Genomic DNA, 26,848 nt, shown 5'->3' with positions numbered 1-26,848 from the left:
CTTAACCATCTGAGCCACCCAGGCGCCCAGACAATATATACTTTAAAAGAAAGACTGTAGCAAGAGACAAACAGTGGCCACTGCATAATGATAAAAGGATCCATCCAACAAGAGAACGTAACAATTGTAAATATCTAGGCACCCAACATAATAGCATCTAAGTACACATAACAAATTTTAACAGACATAAAGGGAGAAACTGACAGTGATGCAATAATAGTAGAGGACTTTAACAACCCACTTACATCAATGGATAGATCATCTGAACATAATTACTAACAAGGAAACAATGGCTTTGAATGACACATTAGGCCAGATGGACCTAAAAAATATATACAGAACAATCCATCCAAAAACAGCAGAATACATATTCTTTTCAAATGCACATGGAACATTCTCCAGGATAGATCACATGTTAGGTCACAAAACAAGTCTCAATAAATTTAAGAAGACTGACATATAAAGCATCTTTTCCTACCACAACAGTATGAAACTAGAAATCAATTACAAGAAAAAAACTAGAAAAAACACAAACACACAGAAGCCAAACATGCTACTAAACAACCAATGGGTCAACGAAGAAATCAGAGAAAATAAAAAAATACATGAAGACAAATAAAAACAAAAACACAACAGTACAAAATCTTTGGGATGCAGCAAAAGCAGTTCTAAAACGGAAGTTCTTAATGATACAAACCTACCTCAAGAAACATGAAAAATCTCAAATAAACAATCTAATCTTACACCTAAAGGAATCAGAAAAAGAACAAACAAAACCCAATGTCAGAAGGAAGGAAATGATAAAGATGAAGGTGGAAATAAATAAAATAGAGACTATAAAAAAAATAAGAAAAGGTCAAAGAAACAAAGAGCTGATTCTTTAAAAAGATAAACAAAATTGATAAACCTTTAGCTGGACTAATCAACAAAAAAAGGGAACTCAAATAAATAAAATCAGAAAGGATAAAGGAGGACAACTGACACCACAGAAATATGAAGAATTAGGGGGCGCCTGGGTGGCTCAGATGGTTAAGCATCTGCCTTCGGCTCAGGTCATGATCCCAGGGTCCTGGGGTGGAGCCAAGCATCAGGCTCCTGGCTCAGCAGGGAGCCTGCTTCTCCCTCTCCCTCTGCCTCTCTCCCTGCTCATGCTCTCTCTCTCTCTGTATCTCTGTCTCAAATGAATAAATTAAAAAATATATATATGAAGAATTAGAGGAGATAATGCTATAAATAATTATATGCCAACAAATTAAACAACCTAGATGAAATGGATCAACTCCTAGAAACAAACAATTTTCTAAAACTGCATCAGGAAGAAATAGAAAATTTGGACATACTGATTACTAGTAACAAAACTGAATTGGTAATCAAAAAACTCCCAAACAAACAAAAGTCCAGGACAAGATGGCTTCGCAGATAAATTCAACCAAATATCTAAAGAGTTAATACACATTCCTATCAAACTATTCTGAAAAATAGAAGAGGAAGGGAAACTTCCAAATTCATTCTGTAAGGCCAACATTATCCTGATACCAAAACCAGATAAAGATAATACAGAAAAAGAAAAATATAGGCCAATATACCTAAAGAACGTGGATGCAAACATCCTCAACAAAATATAAGCAAAGCACATTTAATAATACATGAAAAGGATTATTCACCATGACCAAGTAAGATTTATTCCAGGGATGAAAGGATGGTTTGATATTTGCAAATCAATCGATGTTATACCATGACATTAACAAGAGAAAGGATAAAAACTGCATGATTATGTCAATAGATGCAGAAAAAGCATCTGACAAAACACAACATCTGTTCATGATAAACATTATCAACAAAGTGGATTTAGAGGGAACATACCTCAACATAATAAAGGCCATATAAGAAAAACCCACAGCTAAAATCATACTCAATGGTGAAAAATGGAAAGCATTTCCTTTAAGATCAGGAACAAGACAAGGATGTCTACTCTCACCACTTTTGTTCAGCATAGTACTGGAAGTCAGCAATCAAACAGGAAAAAGAAATAAAAGACATCCAAACTGTTAAGAAAGAAGTAAAACTGTCATCATCTGAAGATGTCATATACAGAAAACTCTAAAGATGCCACCAAAAAACTATTTGAAGTAATAAATGAAATCAGTAAAGTTGTAAGATACAAATTAATATAAAGAAATAGGATGATTCTCTATACACTAATAACAACACAGAAGAAAGAGAAATTTAAAAAACAATCTTGTACATTGGCTTTAGCAACATACTTATGGATATGTCTTCTCAGGCCAGGGAAACAAGAGCAAAAATAAACTACTCAGACTATGCCAAAATAAAAAGCTTTTGCACAGCAAAGGAAACCATCAACAAAACAAAAAGGCAACCTAGGGGAAGCTATTTGCAAGGGATATATCCAATAAGGGGTTAATATCAAAAATATATAAAGAACTTCTATAACTCAACACCAAAAAAAAGTAGTATGATTAAAAACCAGGCAGAAGACCTGAACAGACTGAGCCACCCAGGCACCCCAGAAGCATGAATTTTTTTATCACAAACTTAATCACAAGCTGAATGTGTCTTCTGGAACTTAGCCTCAATGACATGTTCCTCCAGTGTCACTAGAGGAAAACCGAGCATGTTCATGAAGTTTGTAAGTCTCTAACCTCTAATTCTTACTTAAGCATTTTTCATGGATAATTCTATCAGTAATTTGTGCAGTACATTCCAACTTCAGAACCTCACCTCACCTAAGATTCAACTATACTAAACTCTATTCATTTGAAATATGAAGATCTCTGGATTGGTGTCAGCAATGATAGATTCTAGTCCCAGCTCTACTACTAACTAGCTGTATAATCCTGGGCAAGTAACTATAACCTGAGTCTCAATTCCCTCATCTACATAATAAGGCAGTTGGTTCAGATGGCCTCTAAGTTCACTAATCACATGTAACCATCTATGAATTATGCATACTTTTTCAGAATTTGTTAGCTGTATGTCTAGCTGGTATCATTTACCTAGAAAGTTTGTTATCCAATGGTGAATAATACAAATTAGCATTCAGCTCAGAGGATTAGGAAGGTTATTCAATACTAACACAACACACTGTCAGTTCTGCTAACTTTCCTTCCCAGAAAGTAAAAAAAAAATTTGAGGGCGCCTGGGTGGCTCAGTCGTTAAGCGTCTGCCTTCGGCTCGGGTCATGATCCCAGGGTCCCGGGGTCGAGTCCCACATCGGGCTCCCTGCTCTGCGGGAGGCCTGCTTCTCCCTCTCCCACTCCCCCTGCTTGTGTTCCCTCTCTCACTGTCTCTCCCTCTGTTGAAAAATAAATAAAATCTTTAAAAAAAAAAAAAAAATTTTGAAAATTCTCACTTGAAGACCTCTATTTCCCCAATACAGAAAAAAACAATCAGCAAGAGAATCATTAAATTACAGGCCAATATTGGAAGCAGGTATGATTTAAAGTCAGTGGTTCTAAAATACAGTTTTAACCCTATACTCTGCAAGGTGGTTTAAAACGAAATAATCCATTTTATCAATAATGCAAATACAGGAAGAATACAAAGAACTGTTCGACTAAAATGTTTAAAACTCATTATCTGGAGCTCAAGAGCATTAAATAAGAGAGAATTTTGTTCCAAAACCACCTCTATATTTTACAAACAAAAGGTCTGTCCTCATTCGCATTCTTTATTATAGCGGATTGCAAATCTGACTGCAAATAAGAATTATCTGGGAAGCTTAAAGGATTATAAAGGATTTTTTTTAAGATTTTATTCACTTATTAGAGAGAGAGAGAGCGAGAACATGAGCGGGAGGGGGGGGGGAGATGGCCAGAGGGAGAAAGAGAAAGAGAATCCCAAGCAGACTCCACACTGAGCATGGAGTCCGACACAGGGCTTGATCCCAGGACCCCAAGATTATGACCCAAGCCAAAATCAACAGTCGGACGTTTAACCAACTGAGGCACCCAGAAGCCCAAAGGATGTATTTTTTAAAGATTTTAAGTAATCTCTACACCCAGTGTGGGGCTCGAACTCACAACCCCAAGATTAAGAGTTATATGCTCCACCAACTGAGCCAGCCAGGCACCCCATTAAAAGATTTTTTTAAAAAAACATCTGATGAGCAGACCTCCCAAGAACAACTCGATCAGAATCTCTGGAGAGCATTAGAATTTTGAAAAAAAAAAATCTCCAGATGATTCTAACATGCAGTAAGACTTCAGCCTCCAAATATCACATATGGAAGAGGAAATTGGGGAGGGAGCTTATTTTTGTTGTTGAAGTGATGGGGAGGCTCAAGCAAAAAGAAAAGTTTGTTTTGTCTTCACCCAAGAAATACAAAATCCAAGGATCTTCAATCAAAACATAAACATTTTTTGCATTTTTTAAAATAAAAATGTTTTGAATTCCTAATAGCCTTTACTCAGTATATTAAAACCTACAGGTTTATATCTATATAGTGAAATAGTTATTTAAATAAAAGACGCTTTCTACTAAATTCCCTTCTCTGTGTTTTCTCAAGTTGCATGGTACAGAGATGCTCAGTCTTTGTGTTCCTTAAAGGTTGACAGTGCATACATTTTGGAAATCTGTATCACATTATCCAGTGCATTAAGAGCATATAATAATTCTTTCATCTGCTGTTGTATCAGAAATGATTGATTCTAGTGTTTTTAATTATAATTTCACTAATAAAAGCAGGTGACACAGCAACATACACCTTAATAACAGGAAACATTAGTAAGTGAATGACAACGTATCAAGATTTTTAAAAAGACACCTTTAGAGTCACCTTGGAATGCTGAGTAGGTAGTCTAAGGTAACACTCAGCTCATCCATATTTGTCTGTTCCAGGCATAATGGAATTGTCAGAATGAGGCCACTCCGTCTGTCCTTTCCTCCTATTAGGAAAAAAAGATATAAATACAACATGTAATAGATATTAAAGCACTAAATAAATATGTTTGGGTCCAATGTTATTAAAACAAACAGTACTTAAGATATAAGTAAAAAGACTATCTAATAGCTGCTTATTTTATATAAATGTTTATAGTAGTATAGCAAAATTATACCAAATTTAGAAAGAATAAGAGAAAAAAATTCACCCATGAAATCTTCACTTAAACACAGCAATTATCATTCTGTTTAATTTTCTTCCATTTAGGCTGCTTCTTAATGTAATCAATTCATCAAGTACCTACTATACACCTAGCACTATAAGCATTTACAAGTAAAGTAAATTTCCAATCAACCCAGGAAGAAAGGCTTTACATCCTAAGAAATAACAGTTATGAAATATGAGTTTATCTGCTAGGGTGTGTTGTATATATATAAAGTATTACAAAAAAGGATTTAGAAAAATTAGAAAATGATAAGAGCTGTGATAAAGGTGAAAAGCTTTGTAGAAAAGTTAAGACTTAAAAAAATAGGTAGAATTTATAAACCAAGTTAAAAGAGTATTAGAGTATTCTGTGATGAGGAATGATCTGAGTGAACTCACAGAGGTCAGACAGGACTTCTATTCACAAGGCAAGAAAAAGACCTGCCCAGCTAAGAAGAGCACATGGGACCTGGCTGTAGAAGCCTGAAAGCCGGGCGGTGGAACATACTCGCATTTCATGGATGCTCAAGCCCTCTTCAATCTCCCATAAGCATTAAAATCTAACTAATACTTTTATACACACATATGTTCTTTGAAAGTTCCCCATGTGACTGACTTTGACACTGAAGTCCATTCTCCGACACAACTGACATTTACGGCAATTTTAGAAGCTTAAAAAACAGCAAATATTAAAGGTAAAAATTCTATATGATCTCTAGAAATCTATCACTAAAAACTGAAAGCTGTGAAGTGAAAAATACAACTACTATGAATGACATGAGGGCAATTCATGATGGACCAACCACAAATGATTTTCTTTTATTAGGTTAACCATATAAATTAATAATATTCAACCAGTTTGTTTAATCTGAATAAATATAATTTCAAATGGTTGAACTTAAGAGATAATAGTGACTTCAACTACTCATGGTTTTTGTTCAGGTTTTATTTTTTTTAAATGAATTGCACCCATGGTTTTCAAGCTGAACCCCCCAAGTGATTTTGGTTTGAAAAGTTTTTCTCTATTACTAAAAAAAGGTGAAAACTATTGGTTGAAATAATTAATAGTCAATAGAGAAAGTCAAGAAGGGTGGGCTAAGGGAAATTTCATTTGCTCCTCAAAAATTGCTAAGCTTTACGCCTGCATTAAACCAAATGTGCAAAAAGGTTCATATCGAACTGTAGCATTCTGACCCACTGTGGACTTGTCTTCGGAGGACAGTTCCAACATTCAGGACTACATTTAACCTCATGTCCTCAGCTTTCACCAAGGAACAATAAAATAATTACTAGAGTAAATGAAAAAGAGGGCATAGTTTAATTCCAGAAAAAAAAACCTTCAAGATAGATATGGCTGGGGCGCCTGGGTGGCTCAGTCGGTTAAGCAACAGACTCTTGGTTTCAGCTCACGTCATGAACTCAGGGTCTTGAGATCAAGCCTCAAGACTGGCTCCATGCTCAACGGGGGGTGTGCTCAAGGATTCTCTCCCCCCGCCCTTGCACACGCCCACACCCTCTCTGTAAATAAATAAAATCTTTTTTAAAAAAGTAAATATGGCCAACAGAGTGAAATGCTGCACATAGATAAGTGTCATAAAGATGCAAAAATGTCACTGATAAAGATTACAGAAGAAGAATAATATCCACTCTTGGCAACAGTGTGGGCAAACAGATATTTTCTTACACTGGTGGGAGAAACAGAAATTGAAACAATATTCTTAGAGGGTAATCCAACAAAACCTAACACAAATTTAAATGTAAATTCTCTTTAACAGCTCCACTTATGGGAATTTATACTGCTGAACTTGTACAAAGTACACGAACAATGAATAAGAATGTTTCCTGTAACACCATTAATATCAGAAAAGAATGGAGAAAACATAAGCGTCAACTGGTAAGAAAAGAAGCTGTATTTTAGAAAAGGAAATAGGGGCGCCTGGGTGGCTCAGTTGGTTAAGCAACTGCCTTCGGCTCAGGTCATGATCCCAGGGTCCTGAGATCAAGCCCCACATCGGGCTCCCTGCTCGGTGGGAAGCCTGCTTCTCCCTCTCCCACTCCCCCTGCTTGTGTTCCCTCTCTCACTGTCTCTGTCAAATAAATAAAATCTTTAAAATAAATAAATAAATAAATAAATAAATAAATAAATAAATAAATAAATAAATAAGGAAATACATTAAATAAGGAAACAAGAATACTAGTGGAATTCAATATCTTATTTTGTCCTTTATAATCCACACTAGAAAAACATACCAATTCAAAGAGAGATACAAGGGCACCTGGGTGGTTCCGTTGATTAAGCAACTGCCTTTGGCTCAGGTCATGATCCTGGAGTCCCAGGATAGAGTCATGCATCGGGCTCCCTGCTCAGCAGGGAGTCTGCTACTCCCTCTGACCCTTCCCCCTCTCACGCTCTCTATCATTCTCTCAAATAAATAAATAAAAATCTTTAAAATAAAATAAAATAAAAACAAAGAGAGATACAATATACTTTTTAAAAAGGATGTTGGTAGCTTAATGATCAAGACAATTATGATAGGATCTAAAGAAAAAAAGAAATAAAAAGCAAGATAAAAAAAGTCCAAGTAACCCTAAACAGGCAGGCCATAGTACCTATTCCAAAGCATGTGCAAATTTACTCAATGATCCTTAATTCCAGAAAATCGCTATACCCAATGTACCATGTCCCTGCTCTCACACTAATAAAGTATCTTGCAGCTTCTCTTTGATTCTTAGCTGATACATACTTTAGGTTAATAACCAGATAAATTCAAGCCTGTATAACCCAGTTTGAACAGTAAAAAGTGAAAACCATGTAACTGATACTTCTTAATTCCTGCAAGTGCACTGAAACTATCTCACAGGAAGATGGAAGACAAAAGCTAGGATGCAGGATATCATAAAAACTAATTCTATATTTCAAAAACAATTATTTAGGTGGGGGTTAGTCAATTATTCTTGGCCCATATTATTTCATTTTTATATAAAAAGATATGACATCTACCTTGTACAGGTCATTTTAATCAATTACAGAATAAATATTGGCCTGCCAAGTACCAACAGTGAGAGGTGGCTCGCACAGCTATCCATTCTGACTAAAAGAGGTCTCAGAAATAAAAGAGGTCTCTGAAATGAAACCTTCCCAGAAAAATGCATTTCTGTCAAACTTATCAAAGAAAAAAGTTTAAACAAAACTATACATCAAACACTTCCAATTTTAAGAAGAAAGCATACCTGAAAGGAACGCAAGTTTTTTCTTCAGGATGGGTAATATTACTGAGGCCTCCATTTTACTCTAGTAAACTTTCTCACTTCTGAAAACAAAGAAAGTTAAATGTTAACTACAAGATAATAATTATTCTGTGAAATACATACTTATGATGGCTTATCCCAGGGGGTCTCAATTTCAGCATTACTGACATTTTGAGTCAGATTATTTATTTTTTTAAGAATTATTCTGTGCATTGCATTAGAATACAAATAGCACTCCCCCTTTCAAGCTGTGACAACCAAAATGTCTCTGAACATTGCCAAATATTCTCTGGTAGGCAAAAATCACAGCTGGTTGAGAATCACTAGCTTAACTGTTTTTGTTTGTTATTGTTTTGTTTTGTTTTTTTAAGTAGGCTCCACGCCCAGCATGGCACTCTAACTCAGGACCCTCAGATCAAGAGGCACATGCTCTACCGACTGAGCCAGCCAGGCGCCCCACTGGCTTAACTCTTTTCCGGAGCAGTACTCTTGGGGTAGAACAGTGTCTGGTACATAGCAGTAAGTAATTCAATAAATTCTTGTTAAATAAAGGATTGAATCAATTACTCAAAGAGGCAATCTTTTCTCTAGTGCTCTCCTTATTAATTATACAGCTTAATTCCAAATATCTCACTCTTTCGGTTCCACTATTATTAAATGGCTATCTCTAATTTCTCATATTTTTGCTTCTCCATATCACATGGTAACACATCTTATCATGTTTACCTCAATATATTTCCTAATACACTGTTTCAATTATTGTCCCCACTGTTACTGTCTCCATCTCTCCACATTCTGAATTTTTTTTAAATCTCCAGGGAAAAATTTGATTAACCCAGCTGATGATCTCTTCCTATCAAGCTATAATTAACTGTTCTTGGTTTAGTTTTCTAGTGTTCACTTGGACACAGCCAGGGGTTATGCCTAAATACAAAATACAATAAATATCCATACAGCAAGGCCTAAGGACAAGACAGTTTCTTGTCTTGTGCAGGCATCTGGAGGCTTAGCCAGCCCGGTATACTAATAAAACAGGATTTTGAGGAGAGCAGGACATTTAAAACAAAACAAAACAAAAAAATCAAAGGTTCAATTATATTATCCACCTATACTTAGCTGCATGTCTGAGAGTATTCTCCAGCACATTTTATCCTTCCCTTCCCCATCCCACCTCACAGTGACCCACCATCGCAATATACTGTGACAGCTCCTTGCAATACCCCACGAATTTGCATTGTATTTAGTGAAGCCATACTCATTTTTTTAACAGCCTCCTTTTTTAATTGAGATATAACTGACATGTGTACAATATGATTCATTATTTGCATATATTGCAAAGTGATCACAGTAAGACTAGTTAACATCCCTCACCATAGTTACAAAATTTTTTATGACAACTTTTAAGACCTACTCTCTTAGCAATTTCAAATATGCAGTAAAGTATTATAAACTATAGTCACCACAAAGCATACTCTTTTGAAAATAATTTTCAAGCAGAGTAGAAAATGTGACTCCATATGAAAATATATTACTTACTCAGCAAAAATTAGCTATGAACGTATCCCATTTCAGATACTGCTATCAGCTGGAACTAAAAACTCAAGTCATAGCCCTGCCCTAAAAAAAAAAGTCTTTTAAGGAAAAAAACTCAGGTATTAACGAAAAAAGATGTGGTCTTAATATTTGTCAAATAATGACTAAACAAAATTACTTAAAGAAATATATTATTTTACAGCTTCTGTGTATACAAAAAAAATTACCATTATTTGTACCTGTCTACAAAGAAAAAATCACTATCAAACTAAATAGGATATATTTTTCAAGTTTTATTCTTGAATATTTGTTTGCAATTTGTTCATTTTTGTTCTACATTGGCCCCAGCTGACATACAACTAGTAGGAAACATGATGGAAAAGCTCACATTATACATTTTAAATCTAAAACCAGTAGCAAGAGCGCCTGGATGGCTCAGTCGGCTGACTGTCTGCCTTTGGCTCAGGTCATGATCTCGGGATCCTGGGATGGAGCCCCACAGCAGGCTCCCTGCTCAGTGGAGAGCCTGCTTCTCCCTCTCCCTCTGCCCCTCCCCCCAACTTGTGCTCTCTCACTCTTTCTCACTCTATCTCAGGTATATAAAATCTTAAAAAATAATAATAGGGGCGCCTGGGTGGCTCAGTCGTTAAGCGTCTGCCTTTGGCTCAGGTCATGATCCCAGGGTCCTGGGATCGAGCCCCGCATCGGGCTCCCTGATCAACAGGTAGCCTGCTTCTCCCTCTCCTACTCCCCCTGCTGTGTTCCCTTCCCTCTCTTGCTGTCTCTCTCTCCGTCAAATAAATAAATAAAATCTTAATAAACAAATAATAATAATAATAAATAAAATAAAACCAGCAGTTCATACTTCCAGATCAGTATCTTAACCTGATGAATCAGTTACCCAGCTCTACAAAAACCAAACAGCTCAGATTCATATCTATGGTCCCTTCTCTTGTGACCACCTTGTCAGAGACCAGATTTGAAAACTTGATAATGTGGGGGTTCAGAGTGAATTAGTTGTCCCCAGATATGCCACTTGAACATTCAGATTATTTTGAGCTAAAAACAAAAATAATCAAGGCCCAAAAGACACAGAAACTCTGACCTTCCCCCTAAATGCCTAAAAGAACTTAAAGGGCCTGCTCCAGGAAGAGAGCTATCACTATAGAAAACCACGTTATAATATGAACTCAGAGCAGTAGACAGGGAGGAACTTAAGCAAACTTTGATCTTTGATTAAAGTCCTCTCTATAACTTATTGTTCCTATTGTTTCTATAGGGCCCAACATTTGTTTACCAAACATTTACTCTTTTTCATCTTCCTGTGAATTGCTTTCCTACCCCTTTCTCCTAAGTTCAGGATGACATATATACCTCATTTTGCCCGGCTGTCTTTAGAATCTCATAATTATGTGGATTCCCTATAGGTAATTAATTTGATTTTCTCTTGTCAATCTGTCTCATGTCAATTTAATTCTCAGACCAGCTCCGGGGCGCTTGGGTGGCTCAGTCAGTTAAGCATCTGCCTTTGTTCAGGTCATGATACCAGGGTCCTGGGATCAAGCCCCAATTCCGGCTCCCTTCTCATTGGGGAGCCTGCTTCTCCGTCTTTCTCTGCCACTCCCCCTGCTTGCGCTCTCTTTCTCTTTCTCTCAAATAAATAAATAAAAGCTTTAAAAAAAAAAATTCTTAGACTAAAGAATCTTCAAAGGCAGAGAAAAATTTTTCCTCCCCAAAAATAATTATGATAATAATGAAAATAAACATTTACTAAATATTTATTATAAGCCATACATTGTTCTAAATTATTTATTTGTATTAACTTATTTAATCCTCCTCTGGAGCTTAGACAGGTTAAACATTGCCCAGCATCTCACAACTAGTTAAGTGGGGAAGTTAGGATTCATACCCAAGCAATATATTCCAGTAATGATATTCTCACACTACATTATCAACTTACTGATAAAACAGCTCTGAAAATATCCAGTGACATCTGGCCAAATGAACAAGATGGAGCTCTAAACTATATACAAAATTAATATATATACATATATTTATATAACATATATACACACACAAATATATATATATATGAGATATACATATGTGCTATTGCCTTAATCCATGCTAAGGCACCATAACTTTTGCCTACCATTGCTTCTACAATCAACAGTGCAAATGGCAAGTGATATAAGAATCGTTATAAACAGTTTTGACCTAAGAGACCGCCCTATAAGCTGGAAACAAGAGAACTGCTGCTCTAGGTTGTCAAGAGGATACTGCCACAAAGGAATTTCAACCTTGAAGGGGTAATACAGATACAGGAACAACATAATCATAGAAACAGAACTGGCTTCCTAATTAAACTTTTCCTTTGGCATGAGCACAGACCAATTCTCAATTGCCTTTGGTTCCTTCCTATTTTCTGAGCCTATTTCTCCATCCTTATTATCAATTCTGTGAGCTATATAACATCCTTCCAATAAATCCCTTTTCTGCTTAAGTTAGCTAGAATATCCTTCCCATTTAGTCAACAGAGAAACGTGCTTGGTATAGGAAACAAAACCATAATTCAGAGTTTAGTAGATGGTATCTGCAATCATTTAATGTTTTTTTTTTTAATTTTTTGTCATTTATTCTGAATGAAAATGTCCAGCAATACTAAGGTTTAAACCACTGCCACACTAAAACCCAATTAACCAGTACCCAAGAGAAAAGACCATCTGGAATTCCAAAGATCCCACAAGGCATAAGAAATGATGACTGCAGCTGACCCTTAAAGTAGTATCTGTGTTATCCAAGCTTTGCAAGTCATGTTATTGATTGTATACCAACAATGCCAAACTTTTCACCATTGTATTATTCTCCATATACTTAAAGTGAAAAAGATAGATGGTCTGAGTCTCCAGTCTAGATTTACCTTGACACACTATGATATCTAGAAGCAGTCTTACTTTTTTGTCACTGATTCCTGAGAGATGGATGTTTTATCCAAACTTTCCATTACTTTACAGAACCATCCAAGCATGACAAAATACTAAGACTTTTTTTTTAATCAAACAGCTTTTTTTTAAGAATATGCTGAAAGTGATGAAAAAGTAGCTTAATGAGAAATATAGGCCATTTCAAATGACCTCATGGATAAAATGTAAAGTAGCCAAGAAATGAAAGCTGCTGGGGCACCTACCTGGGTGGCTCAGTCAGTTAAGTGTCTGACTCTTGATTTCGGCTCAGGTCATGAGATCATGCCCCGCATCAGGCTCCACACTGGGTGTGGAGCCTGCTTAAGATTCTCTCTCTCTCTTATGGCTAACAGACACATGAAAAAATGCTCAACATCACTCAGCATCAGGGAAATACAAATCAAAACCAAAATAAGATACTGCCTCACTCCAGTCAGAATAGCTAAAATTAGTCAGGAAACAATAGATGTTGGTGAGGATGCAGAATAAGGGGAACCCTCTTACACTGTTAATGGGAATGCAAACTGGTGCAGCCACTCTGGAAAACAGTATGGAGTTTCCTCCAAAAGTTAAAAATAGAACTACCATATGACCCAGCAATTGAACTGCTAGGTATTTATCCAAAGGATACAAACACAGTGATTCTAAGGGGCACATGCACCCCAATGCTTATAGCAGCAATGTTCACAATACCAAACTACGGAAAGAGCCCAGATGTCCACTGACACACGAATGGATAAATAAGACGTGGTATGTACGTGTGTATATATATATATATATATATATATGTATATTTATACATACACACACATATACATACAATGGAATATTACGCAGTCATCAAAAAGAATGAAATCTTGCCATTTGCAATGACATGGATAGAACTAGAGGGTATTGTGCTAAGTGAAGTCAATCAAAGAAAGACAAATACCATATGATTTCACTCATATGTGGAATTTAAGAAACAAAACAGATCAACAGAGGGTAAGGGAAGGAAAATAAATAAATAAAATAAAATAAACAGGGAGGAAAACCATAAGAAACTCTTAACTGTAGTTAACAAACTGAGGGTTGCTGGAGGGAAGGTGGGTGGGGGATGGGGTAATTGAGCAATGAGCATTAAAGAGGGCACTTGAGGTGGTGAGCACTGGGAGTTGTATGCAACTGATGAATCATTAAGGTTTACCCCTGAAACTAATAATACAGTATATATTACCTAAATTGAATTTAAATAAAAAAATTTTTTAAAAGATTCCCTCACTCCCTCTTCCTCTCCCCCCACTTGCACTCACTCTAAAAAAAAAAACTTTAAAAAATTAAAAAATTAAAAAAAAGAAAGCTGTGATGTTTACCCTTCTAGAGTCTCCTTTCCACGAATCTTTCATTGCCATCACAAAACAGATGGGTAATGAAAAATGATTACTGTACTACTAGTTCCAATTAAATAGTTTTTCCAAAGTTATTTGCTTTAGATTTTTCAACTCATTAGCACAGCCATAAAAAAAATTTGCCTATCTCTGGTTATCTCCTATATCTCACAGAATAGTTAAAATAATGTACAAAACACAAAAATAAAGGAAAATCTTGCAAAATACAACCATCCACTACATCACCACAATAAAATGTTACATAATACAAAGGTCATGCTCTTCTCCAGTAAGATAGAGACAAACATTATTATTCACAAGAAGCTTATTCAACCTAAATATATTTGAGTGGATCATATTCTCAAACAAGAAAAGAAGGCAATGATGAACATGTACCTGATATTAATTAATTAATAAAGCAAGGAAAATAATTTTCTTAAAAACTTGCTACATGAAGCAAGTTAAGAAATGGAAGAATTAGGGGCGCCTGGGTGGCTCAGTCATTAAGCATCTGCCTTCGGCTCAGGTCATGATCCTGGGGTCCTGGGATTGAGCCCCGCCCGCATCAGGCTCCCTGCTCAGCAGGAAGCCTGATTCTCCCTCTCCCACTCCCTCCACTTGTGTTCTCTCTCTCGCTGTGTCTCTCTCTCTGTCAAATAAATAAATAAAATCTTAAAAAAAAAAAAAAAGAAATGGAAGAATTAAACAATTCACAACATGCTTAACAAAAACATGTCATATTTCACATACGGTCATTTAAAATGACCCATTTTGTTACATTTTATTAAATATAAAAGAGGCAGAAAGTCAGAGTTTATAGCAGATGAGATGCCTTGGGAGTCAAGTGAATATAAAGAAAAATGTGCAACCATGACTGCATGTTATCTTCAACCAAAAGCAAGAAACACTGAAGTCAATTATTACCACTCCTGGCCACAAAATAATCCTACCTAAAACAGAGCCCTTATAAAGTACATTCACACTGTTGTGCAATCATCACCCCATCCAACTCCAGAACTTTTTTCACCTTGCAAAACTGAAACTCTGTTCCCATTAAACAACTCTTCATTTTCCCATGCCCCAACCCATCACCCCGCAACCATTCTCTTCTCTGTCTCTATGAATTTCACTACTCTAAGTACATCATACAAGTGGGAAAATAAATAAATAACAGATCTTTACAATTAGAGATGACAAATTCTAAGAACTAGATATGTAAAGGAGACTAAGTTTCAACTAATATTTGTATCCATCTTCTACTTTGAACATCTCTCCCAAGATCTTGGAGCATTAAAAGAGGAAAATTTGGACAGCCAAATAGGTAAATTGGTATCTTGTCTCCCCAAGGCCAGAGATCATCTCTGATTTATCTTTGTATTTACTCATTCATTCATTCCTCATTTAACAAAACTATAATAAGCACCTAACAAATCTAGGCAACGTTAGGTGCTAGACAGACTTGGCATTCAAAAAAATCTAATAAATGAATGTATAAACAAATGAAGAAATATATGAAACAAACACCCTATAAATCCTAACATTATTCCAAGTGTGGGGCAATCATAGGATCATATGTGCATGCTTTTCCTTCAAAGCAGCTCCTCCCAGTTTCTTTCTACTGGGACAGTCTCCCACAGATCCAGCAGGTACATGAACTGCTGGATGCTAGAGAAAGGCAGGTCCGGGATGGTGGTTAGATGGACATCAATGGTACTACCTATGGGCAGCCTTTAGAGGGCAGCAGAGGATGCACTGAGCATAAGGAAAAGAGAATGGCAAGCCTTTTAATCAAGACTGGGCAAATTACACTTCCTAACAGATTGTAATTGATGATATGAGTGGGTACACTGGAACTCCTCTCTCAGTAAGTATAAATCAACCAGTTTATTTGGAAAATTTAGTTAGATTCTTCAAAGAGCTTTAACAACCAGTGAAAACCCATTAGGATAGCCTAAAGCTAACTAAATCATCTCTAATAAGTCTACATCATGTAGACACATAATGGCAATGAACAAAATCAGAATGCTGGCTCCTTAGCCTGCATTTCCAGAAGAAATACTACAGCTGTCCTTAAATTCAGATTAGAAATACCTTCAACTGTTGTTATGAAGTAAAAGCAATCTTGGAGATGAAAACAAGCACACACATAGATACTACCTAACTAGGTTCATCACTCTACATAGCCATATATAAAATTATGCAGAAATAAACATTATCCAACTTTACAATAATACAACAGTGAAGCAGATCAAGAGTTGAAAATTTATGTAATTTTTCGTTATGCCAGTGTATGATTATTAATCTGGTTTTACAATAACATTGAGAATTCTAAATGAATGAACAATCCGTTTGAATAGATTTTAAATAAAAGTGATAAAATAATGGTTAACTTTGGTTAACCATAATACACATCTAGCTAAAACTATAATTTCTCTAAATAAAACTGAAAGCTAAAATATCATTGTATAGTATCATTTTTACAAATGCATCAGGACCTAGTTTATTCAATAAGGGAGGGAGAAAGGAAGAAAGGAAGGGAGAAAGGAAGAAAGGTTAGAAAGAGAAATATTTTGAGTTTGCTATGAAAATATCAATAATCTACCTCAAAAGACAGAAAAAAAATCTGTATTAAGTTCAGTGGGACATTAAAAGTCCTATACTATAACTAAACTTCAAAAATTCAAGTCTACTGTTAATAATAGGACACCACTTTACTCTCCTCAAAAACAATACAAGCAACTACTCCTACACCACCCTTCTTGCCCTGCCCCTTTTCCAAAGGAGCCAGTGACACTGTTATCTACAAGGTCAGAAACATAGGGAAGTCAGTTCCTTAAGGATTTCTCCACAACTCTAACTATTCTACCAAAGCCCTAGCAGATGCAAACCTCCATTGTTTGAAAGCCCAATATAAAAATTCCTTAACTGTATAAACTTTTCAAATCTTTGGTTCTTTTTGTCTGTGTAGTGATAAATTCTCAGGAGTTTGGCTGCTTCTTCACCAAAAGTGGGGAAGAGCAAGAAAAGGGAATATTGTTTTAGCAAAGTGAATCAGGCTTGAAGAATTCCAGGAAGGTAAAGGTATTTCTGGCATCCCTAGCTATAGAGAATCCCAGGGCTAAAGCCTCTTTATAGGTTTCCAAAGCTCTCAGATGAGCTCTCTACCTGCATGGTTTCTGCATCTCAGTCTTCCTGAGCTCCAAGAAGCCTGGACCACTTCCTTCTCCAGGGCAATGAATATGCCCATCGAGTTCACCTGGCTGGGTAGGTCTCCCTCTATCACCAGAGGAAGAAGCACGTCCAGCCATAATAACTTTACAAACTCTCATTTCTAGATTCCAATCCCTCTTCACCTGCTATAGATCTCCTGCCCTTCTCTTCATCTCAGAATTTCTCTGGGTAATCACCAAACCTCTTCTCTCCTAACCTTTACCCTAGAAAGACGCGTTCTTCCTCTATTCTTGGCAAAGACATACATGCCTTTCACTGAGCTGATCTCAGACAAAATCCAGTATCTATCCCAGATATTAACAGTCTAATGGATTTGAACAAAGGTTCAATGTATCATCAGATTCCTAATTCCAAAGAATTGGCATAAAAATTAATTTTTAGTATCCAATTGTTTATATGTTGGATACCACACATTCACAAGAGAACTTTTGTTCAACTGAAATATACATATAACACGAACTGAGATTTTGGCACTATCACATTTTTTTGTTTATATAATATCAATATAAGGCACATACCAAACACCACACTGGAAAAAAAGTAAAAAATCATACTAAAAAATGTTTAAAAGTATTTAAGTTAACTACTCAAGTATTTAAGTTAACTACTCAAAAATGGAATTACAGTATTACCCGGCAGAAAGAAGCCAGTGGAACATGTAAAAGAGTTATTTTCCATCATACTAAAAATCTCATTTAAAAAAACAATGTACACTGTAATGTATTGTTTTTTTAAACTACAAAACCACAAAAGCAATATTGAACATACTGCAAATCCTTTAACTTGTTCACTAAAATGTCACTTCACCATCAATGGAACAAAGTAATATAAGACACATGAAAAACTATTCATAAAATGATCACCTCTTTTATACCTCATAAGGACTGTTAATAATACTAGCTACCTTTCCCCAAGCAAAGACCTCCCCCGCTGAAAACTTCTCTGCCATGGGATTCTGTTCCAAAGAGCTGTTCTTTCTAAAAGGCAGTTTAGTGCAGTGGTAAATAAAGATCATGGCCTTGGAGACAAGGTGTGACTCCAAAGCAGTCATTTACTAACTAGGTGGCTTAGGCAATTACTTTAATTTCACTTACAAGCATAATCCTTGAACTAACTCACAGGACTGAGAATTCAGTGAGCTAATATATGTATAGTATTTAATATACTCCAGGATGGTAGGCACTCAATAAATCTATTATTAGCAGGTAAATTTTCCTTCCTCCACTAATCACTGATTTACTACCACTGATTCTCCAAGGCATTCCCTCCTAAGGCTTTCTTGGCCCAACACACTAAAATGGCCACAACTTTAAGTAACTCAATACATCTTGGCATTTTTTTATGCTCAAGAATATTATTTCATCCTCACAACAACATACTATTTTGTTAGTAACCCCATTTTTTCTGATGAGAAAAGGGAGGCAAAGAGAATTTCCCCAAGATCATACAGAAATTAACAGATTTATAAATCACAGACTAAGAATCATAGACAGCATCTACTCCAACTTTTTCATTATATTGATAAGGAAACTGTCTTAGTCTGTTTGGGCTGCTATAACAAAAATACCAAAAGAAATTTATTTCTCATGGTTCTGGTCAGGCTGCTATAACAAAATACCATAAAGTGGGTATCTTATAAATAACAGAAATTTATTTCTTACATTTCTGGAGGTTGAGAAGTCCAAGATCAATACAGAGGTGTCTGGTGAAGGCCCACTTCCTGACCCACAAGAGGTCCATCCTCTACATGTGTCCTTGCATGGTGGGAAGGGCAAGGGAGCATTCTGGGGTCTCTTTTATAAGAGCACACTAATCACCTCCCAAGGCCCACCTCCAAATACCATCACAATGGGGATTAGTTTTCAACATATGAATTTGGGGGGGGGGGACAAAAACATCCAATCTAGAGCAGAAATGGAGATCTAGAGGACATAGATTTACCCTCCTAAGGCTGCACAGCAAATAACATTAACCCCAATTTCATGAAACCCTAAAACCCTGCACAGTGCTTCTCTCCACTATATTATCACAAAATAAAATCTAAATTAAAAACACACAAATAGGGGCACTTGGATGGCTCAGTTGGTTAAGTGTCTGCCTTCGGCTCCAGTAATGATCCCAGGGTCCTGGTTTCGAGCCCCACATCAGGTTCCCTGCTCAGCAGGAAGCCTGTTTCTCCCTCTCCCTCTGCCCCTCCCTGCTGCTCTCAAATAAATAAATCTTAAATTTATTTATTTAAGATTAAATAAAAATCTCTCTCTCTCAAATAAATTTTTAAAAAATAAATAAATAAAGGGATGCCTGGGTGGCTCAGTCGGTTAAGCGTCTGCCTTTGGCTCAGGTCGTGATCCCAGGGTCCTGGGATAGAGTCCCGCATCGGGCTCCCTGCTTAGCGGGGAGCCTGCTTCTCTCGCTCCCACTCCCCCTGCTTGTGTTCCCTTTCTCGCTGTGTCTCGCTCTGTCAAATAAATAAATAAAATCTTTTAATAAAAAAAATAATAAATAAATAAATAAAAACACAAATAGCAGAGAACCATTATTTCATAAATGTTAATAATTTTTTAAATAAATAAATACATCCCCACAAAAACACATAAATGTTCATAGCAGTACTATTCATAACACTCAAGACATGGAAACACACATCTATTCTGAATGGATAAACAAAATGTGGTACATCCATATAATGGATAATTGGCAAGAAAAAGGAATGAAGTAATGATACATGGTATAACATAAATGAACCTTAAAAACATACTAAGTGAAAGAAGCCAAACACAAAAGGTCATATATTACATGATTCCATTTATATGAAATATCCAAAGTTGGCAAATTCATAGAGACAGAAAGTAAGTTAGTGGTTGCCTAGGGCTGGAGTAGGTTTGGGGAATTACTGGTAATGGGCATGAGGATTCTTTCTTCATGGATGAAAGTGTAAAATCAAATTGTAGTGATAATTCCACAAATCTACTAAAAAAAAAAAATCACTGAATTGTACACTTAAAATGGATGAATTCTATGGCATGTAAATTTTATCTCAAAGTTGTCAAAAAATAACTTAAAACATAAACAGAATTGCCCATTTTGTAGATTAGGGAAATCTGGATGAAAATAATATACAGTTTAAGTATTAAAAAGTAAATACTAAAAATAGGTAAGCAGTATGTTCCAGGAAGTCTGTAAAATGAATTGAATATGCTGAGCAATTTATCCCCAACTTCCACTATAAATAAAACACATTGCTATGAAAGAACTTTAGCTGCAGAGACAAATTTTGTTCAATACTGTATATTCTGGCTGGGTCAAACAGTAAGAATAAAGATTAAGTGGATTAACCAGAGAGAAGAAAGAAGAGTATAAGCAATAATGTTGATACAACTTTTATGTTCATAGATACCCAAACTTCTTACTACCCTAAATAAATTGGTACTAAAAAGGGGACTAAGATTTGCTTTTTACTTTTAACCTACAAGGAGAGATTTATAAATTAATGTCTTACCTCTTAGGGTATCTCAAAGTTTTCATACCAACACACATAAAGACATCCAAGGTTTGATTAAAGGTTAAATAATTATTCCTTTCAATGGTATCATGTTTTAAAACAAATCAAGACTGCTTTTGAGAAAAGTATAAAATGTGCCTTTGAACAAAACCAATACTAAGACTGTTCTGTAGGCCCTAAATATCAAAGGCTTAAAATTGAATGCAAGTCACTTTAAAATAACACCTATCCTGAAAAGGTAGAATCTTAAATTAGTTGCCTATGTATTTCCTTATACCTCCAAATAAAAATAACAATGAGTAACATTACTAGAATGTTCTGTAAAGCAGTATCCTAATTACTTTGCATTCATTGCTTCATTTCTAACTCACAACAATCCTGTTAGAAGTAGTGTTTTCACCATTTAACAGTTGAGGAAACTAGGCTTAGTGAGATGAAGAGAGAGGTTACCCTGCCCAAAGTCATGTAGCTCACAAATAGCAAAATTAGCATTTAAACCTAAGGCTGGGTCCAAGGTCTAAATACATTACTTCTCATGCTCTTGTTTAATGTAGTAACCTTTATTATAATATGAATAAAGGTCTTTAACAGCTCTCAAACAGAATTGCTCATATTTTAAATATAATGACATGAAGGTTATATTTGCTAAGAATCTCTTCTAAGTGCGCCTGGGTGGCTCAGTTGGTTAAGCGACTGCCTTTGGCTCAGGTCATGATCCTGGAGTCCCGGGATCAAGTCCCGCATCAGGGTCCCTGCTCAGTGGGGAGTCTGCTTCTCCCTCTGACCTTCCTTCCTCTTGTGCTCTCTGTCTCTCATTCTCTCTCTCAAATAAATAAATAAAATCTGGGCGCCTGGGTGACTCAGTTGATTAAGCGTCTGCCTTCAGCTCGGGTCGTGGTCCCGGGGTCCTGGGATCGAGTCCCGCATCGGGCTCCCTGCTCTGTGGGGAGCCTGCTTCTCCCTCTCCTCCCCACTTGTGCTCTCTCTCTCTCTCACTATCTCTGTCTCTCTCAGATAAATAAAATCTAAAAAAAATTAAAAATAAATAAATAAATAAAATCTTTAAAAAAAAGAAAAAAGAATCTCTTCTAATAACATACTTCAATATCTGCAAATGAAATATGTCTGGGATTTACGTCGATAATGGGGGGGCATACATGGAACAAAATTGGCCATGTGTTGATAACTGTTGAAAGCAGAGGATACATAAACAGTGGTTCCCTTTACTATTCTCTGTTTTTGTATGCTTGAAAATGCCTACAATAAAATTAAGAAGACTCAATTTAACATGCCAATACCATAAAAAGAGGAAGCTACAATCCTTTAAAAATTTTTTGCATTCAGCAATATTTCATTTCAAAATCAAGAAGACACAGAAAATAGACTACACATAATCTTAAAATATTCACATATTCATCATCATATTCTAAAAACCTTTTATGGATAAAGATCTGAGTATTTGATCCTCATGTAAAACTGCTGAGGAGGAGGAGACCAATTCTGCCAGAGGCAAAACCAGAAGATAAAAGAAGCAGGCAGGAAGGCAGAATCCTTGCTTCTGCTGCTTTGTTGGCACTGGAGAACTTTTGTTCCCGGTCTCTTCAGGTCTTTCTTACTTTGTGACTGGGGTCATTTCCTCAGCAGTCTCCCCCTCCCTCTACCACCATCACCATATCATACTCTTTTTGAAGTGAATAAATTACTAAGAAAAGCGTATGTCCACAATAGGCATTCACTGTAATGCGTGAAGAGCAGTGGCTGGTCAAAGACAGGCAGATCTCTTAGGTGAAGAATCAATTAAATATCATATTGTTTAACCCTAAAACAGAGTCCAAAGGTTTCGCATGTAACACATTTCAACAGTCAAAAGTACAGTTCCAAATTTAATAACAATTTATTTTAGCTACATAGTCAAAAGAACCAAAAAGGTTATTTCTGAAATCTAAAGTATGTGTTGGATTTGACCAATGCACAATATTTGCTGAATTAACTCCCTTCTCCTGATCCCACCATGGCTTTCTCATTTAGGAGTCACTGGGCAGAATAATTAGGAAACAGGAGAAAGAGTAAGAAAACAATCTTACATAATCTTAAACTTAACAAAGCACTATGAATAGAGCATGCATTTACTTTGAACAGAATATTAAATTACATAGTTCAGGAACCTTTACTGAAACATCTTGGGACCTGGCCCATCAGGATCATGAATGGAGAGAGGCACTTTTATAAAGCCATCTTTATGCTACAACCCATTCTAACTTCTGGCTTTTAGAACCGACTTATTTAACTTTACTACCTTTAGATCCTAAGTGAGTTTTCATTATCTATATTTCAACACTTGGAAAAAAATCACTAAATATAACATGAACATTTTTCCATTTTCTGAATTATATCTTCACTTTTATTATAATATTCACCATCATCCCCTCCTCCAACTCACTCACTTTCTCACTTTAAGATATCTATAAATACTTTCCAGCTCCTAGCTCTTTCTTGCAATATTTAGATGGCTACTGATTCTAGCACCCACATCTCACTGAGCAGATTATCTGATTTGTAAAATTCACGAAAGAACCATAGAGGAAACTCTCGGATTCCTCTAGACAGTCAAAAAGAAGTTTTTGCTAGCAAATATTTCTTTCTTTCTTTCTTTTTTTAAGATTTCATTTATTTATTTTAGAGAGAAAGAGAGAGAGCGCAAGCAGCGGGGAGGAGCAGAGGGAAAGAATCTCAAACAGGCTCCACACTGAGTGCAGAGCCCTATATGGGGCTCAATTCCACAACCTGAGCTGAAACCAAAAGTCGGACGCTTAACTGACTGAGCCACCGAGGCGCCTCTACTAGCAAATATTCCTAATAATTGAGGCAATGTAATTTCTGCCATCATCTAATATTATACTCTAGATATGAGATTGTGGGCGCCTGGGTGGCTCAGTTGGTTAAGCGACTGCCTTCGGCTCAGGTCATGATCCTGGAGTCTCAGGATCGAGTACCGCATCGGGCTCCCTGCTCGGCAGGGAGTCTGCTTCTCCCTCTGACCCTCCTCCCTCTCATGCTCTGTCTCTCATTCTCTCTCTCTCAAATAAATAAATAAAATCTTAAAAAAAAAAAAATAGATATGAGATTGTGACAACAGCAACTAAACAAATCAAAATTTTTAAAATGAGAAAGAATGGCGATTGTTTAAAAAGTGACTGAAGTTTAAAAGGGCTTTCGTAAACTGACCAGTGCTTCTAGTACAAAGCATACCACTTAGGTAGGAGGCACAAAGCAGCACTTCTCATTTTTAATGACTTCAATACTGTTTATGAAGCTCCTGAAAACAAGCAGAGGAAGCAGGGTGTCATGATTAAGACTAAAGTCAAATTGACAAGGGGTTAAATCCTGACTCTGTCCCTTATTATCTGTGACAAGTTGCTTTACCTCTCACCACGGTTTCAGTACCTCAAGAGGGCCCAGCTGCAGTTCTATGTCCGGTGATATGCCAGAATTCTTTCTTTAAATCCCCCTTTTAACTTAAGCTCATTACACAGGCTTCAACACTTAAAATTAAAGGGACCACACCTATCACCCTTCCAGAGCCCTTTCCTAGGATTGATTCTTACACCTCCCAGCAATCTACCACTAAGGCAAACTGAGAGACACACAATCCTTTCCCCTACAAGAAGAAATAAAGATGTATAACAAACTATATTTTGCTACAGTGACAGAGAGGGTACTCTTGATTTAGCATTCTTTTTATAAGATCCCCCTAAAACATGAGCCTTGCTCACAGAAATGCAGAGGCATAAGCAATCTTAATCTAAACAAAACTACTATAAAAAATGAAATCGGGGTGCCTGGGTGGCTCAGTTGTTAAGCGTCTACCTTGGGCTCAGGTCATGATCCCAGGGTCCTAAGATCGAGCCCCGCATCGGGCTCCCTACTCAGAGGGAGCCTGCTTCTCCCTTTCCCACTCCCCCTACTTGTGTTCCTGCTCTCATTCTTGCTCTGTCAAATAAATAAAATCTTTAAAAAAAAAAAATGAAATCAGAAAAACTAAGCTGATGAAAAGTACCCCCCAAACAACAACAACAAAGCAGAAAACTTTAATAAACATCCCAAACTGAATTATATCTCTTTAAATGGGCATTTGGAATATGAAAAAACACTCTGAATCAGAAATTTTTAAAGACCTAAAAAAAAAAAAAAATGACAAAAGCAAAAAGATATGAAAAAAGAGATGACTAAACTCAGTTAAGAAACAAAAGAGAAAGGGGTGCCTGGGTGGCTTAGTCAGTTAAGCGTCTACCTCCGGCTCAGCCCATGATCCCAGGGTCCTGAGATGGAGTCCTACATCAGGCTCCCTACTCAGCAGGGAGTCTGCTTCTCCCTCTACCCCTCCCCTCCCCCTGCTCATGCACACACACTTGCTTTCTCTCTCTCTCTCCCCACAAAGAAATAAAATCTTAAAAAAAAAAAGAAAGAAAAGAAAAAGAAAATCACATCAGGATTGAACACAAAATTATATGGTGCTTCACAATAAATTCAAATAAAAATTTAATAAAACACACTAGAGCAAATAGTAAAAGAAACAAGAGAATGAAAATAAGATAATAAAGTAAAAATAGAAAGTTTCTGATATGGAAGATAGACAATGAAGATATAATTATGCATAACTGAAGCCCCTAAAGAAGAAAAACAAAACACTGGAATGGAACTAATATTTAAAACTATAATCCAAAATACTTCAGAAACAAAAGACCCACTAGATGGCAGGGAGAAATGACTTGCTACAATAAACTCTAAGATAAATTCCAGTAAAACTATTAGACTTTAAAAATAAAACGAAAGGGACACATGAGTGGCTCAATCAGCTGAGCGTCCAACACTTGATGCTGGCTCAGGTCATAATCTCAAAGTCCTGAGACAGAGCCCCGTATTGGACTCTGCGCTAAGTGTGGAGCTGCTGGGGATTCTCTCTACTCTTCTCCCTCTGCCCCTCCCCCCATTCATGCTCTTGTAAGTGTGCATGCTCTCTCAATAAATAAATAAATAAATACATACATACATACATACATATATACATAAATAAGACTTAAAAAAATAAAAGGAAAAATAAGACCAGGTATTCCAAGCAAAGAGGTGAAATAACTTACAAGGACAAGAAAATTAAGACTGGTAGGAGCCCCTGGGGTGGCTCAGTTGGTTAAGCGTCTGACTCTTGATCTCAGCCCCAGTCTTGATCTCAGTTGGACTCCACACTGAGTGTGAAGCCTACTTAAAAAAAAAAAAAAAAAAAGTAAAAAAGAAAATTAAGGCTGGCAACAGACTTCTCAAAAACAATATACACTGCAAGACCACATTGTAAACGTAAGTGTGAACCAAGGATTTTATTTCTGGCCAAGCTGTCCTTCTAGTATCAAGGCTACTAAAAAACTTTAAATATGCAAGAACTAGGGAAAACTGTGCCCATGAGCTCTTCTTAAGAAATCTACTAGAAACTGAGCTATATAAACCAGTGGGTGACTGGGAAACTTGAGCAAAGAACTGATGGTGAAGACTTAATATATTTATTTGTAAAACTAAAAGCAAAACAAAGCTGCAGTTACAGTTTGAAGGCAAAGTAGATAAAATGCAACTAAAAATGGAAGAGAAAAAAAAGTAAAACTCACTGATGAAATAAGAGTAAGAATCAAAACATGCCATTAAAAACTAACAAAGAATAGTAGAAAAAACAAGGAAATAAACAAAATACACAAGTAGCTGCTGTACCAATAACAAAAACAAATCCAAAATATCCAAAAATTTCCTTAAATGAAAGCACATCATAAAGAAACAAAGAAAAACATAACATAATGTACAGTTTTTATAACATAAAATAATTTGACAACTGAGATCATATTCATCATTAAAA

At 36.2% G+C, this 26,848-nt stretch overlaps 1 protein-coding gene across 7 annotated transcripts in view; it reads right to left on the bottom strand.

The window, feature by feature from the left end:
* The window catches only part of SESTD1 (SEC14 and spectrin domain containing 1), a 141,134-nt gene that overhangs the window by 87,540 nt on the left and 26,746 nt on the right, over positions 1 to 26,848 (bottom strand). For 3 of the 7 annotated variants that reach the window (XM_081814064.1, XM_081814066.1, XM_081814061.1), the window contains exons 2-4: positions 26,091 to 26,208; positions 8,339 to 8,418; positions 4,799 to 4,907 (exon numbers count right to left, since the gene is read on the bottom strand). In XM_081814064.1, the coding sequence (XP_081670190.1) occupies positions 4,799 to 4,907; positions 8,339 to 8,393 (164 nt within the window). In that variant the 5' untranslated portion in view covers positions 8,394 to 8,418; positions 26,091 to 26,208. The other 4 variants (XM_081814063.1, XM_031030127.2, XM_081814062.1 and 1 more) reach the window with 4 other exon arrangements.

This window comes from Leptonychotes weddellii, chromosome 3, assembly GCF_054177405.1.
Source record: "Leptonychotes weddellii isolate Sample4059 chromosome 3, ASM5417740v2, whole genome shotgun sequence".
In the NCBI taxonomy this organism is placed as follows: Eukaryota; Metazoa; Chordata; class Mammalia; order Carnivora; family Phocidae; genus Leptonychotes; species Leptonychotes weddellii.
This window is presented reverse-complemented; position numbering and strand designations above follow the sequence as displayed.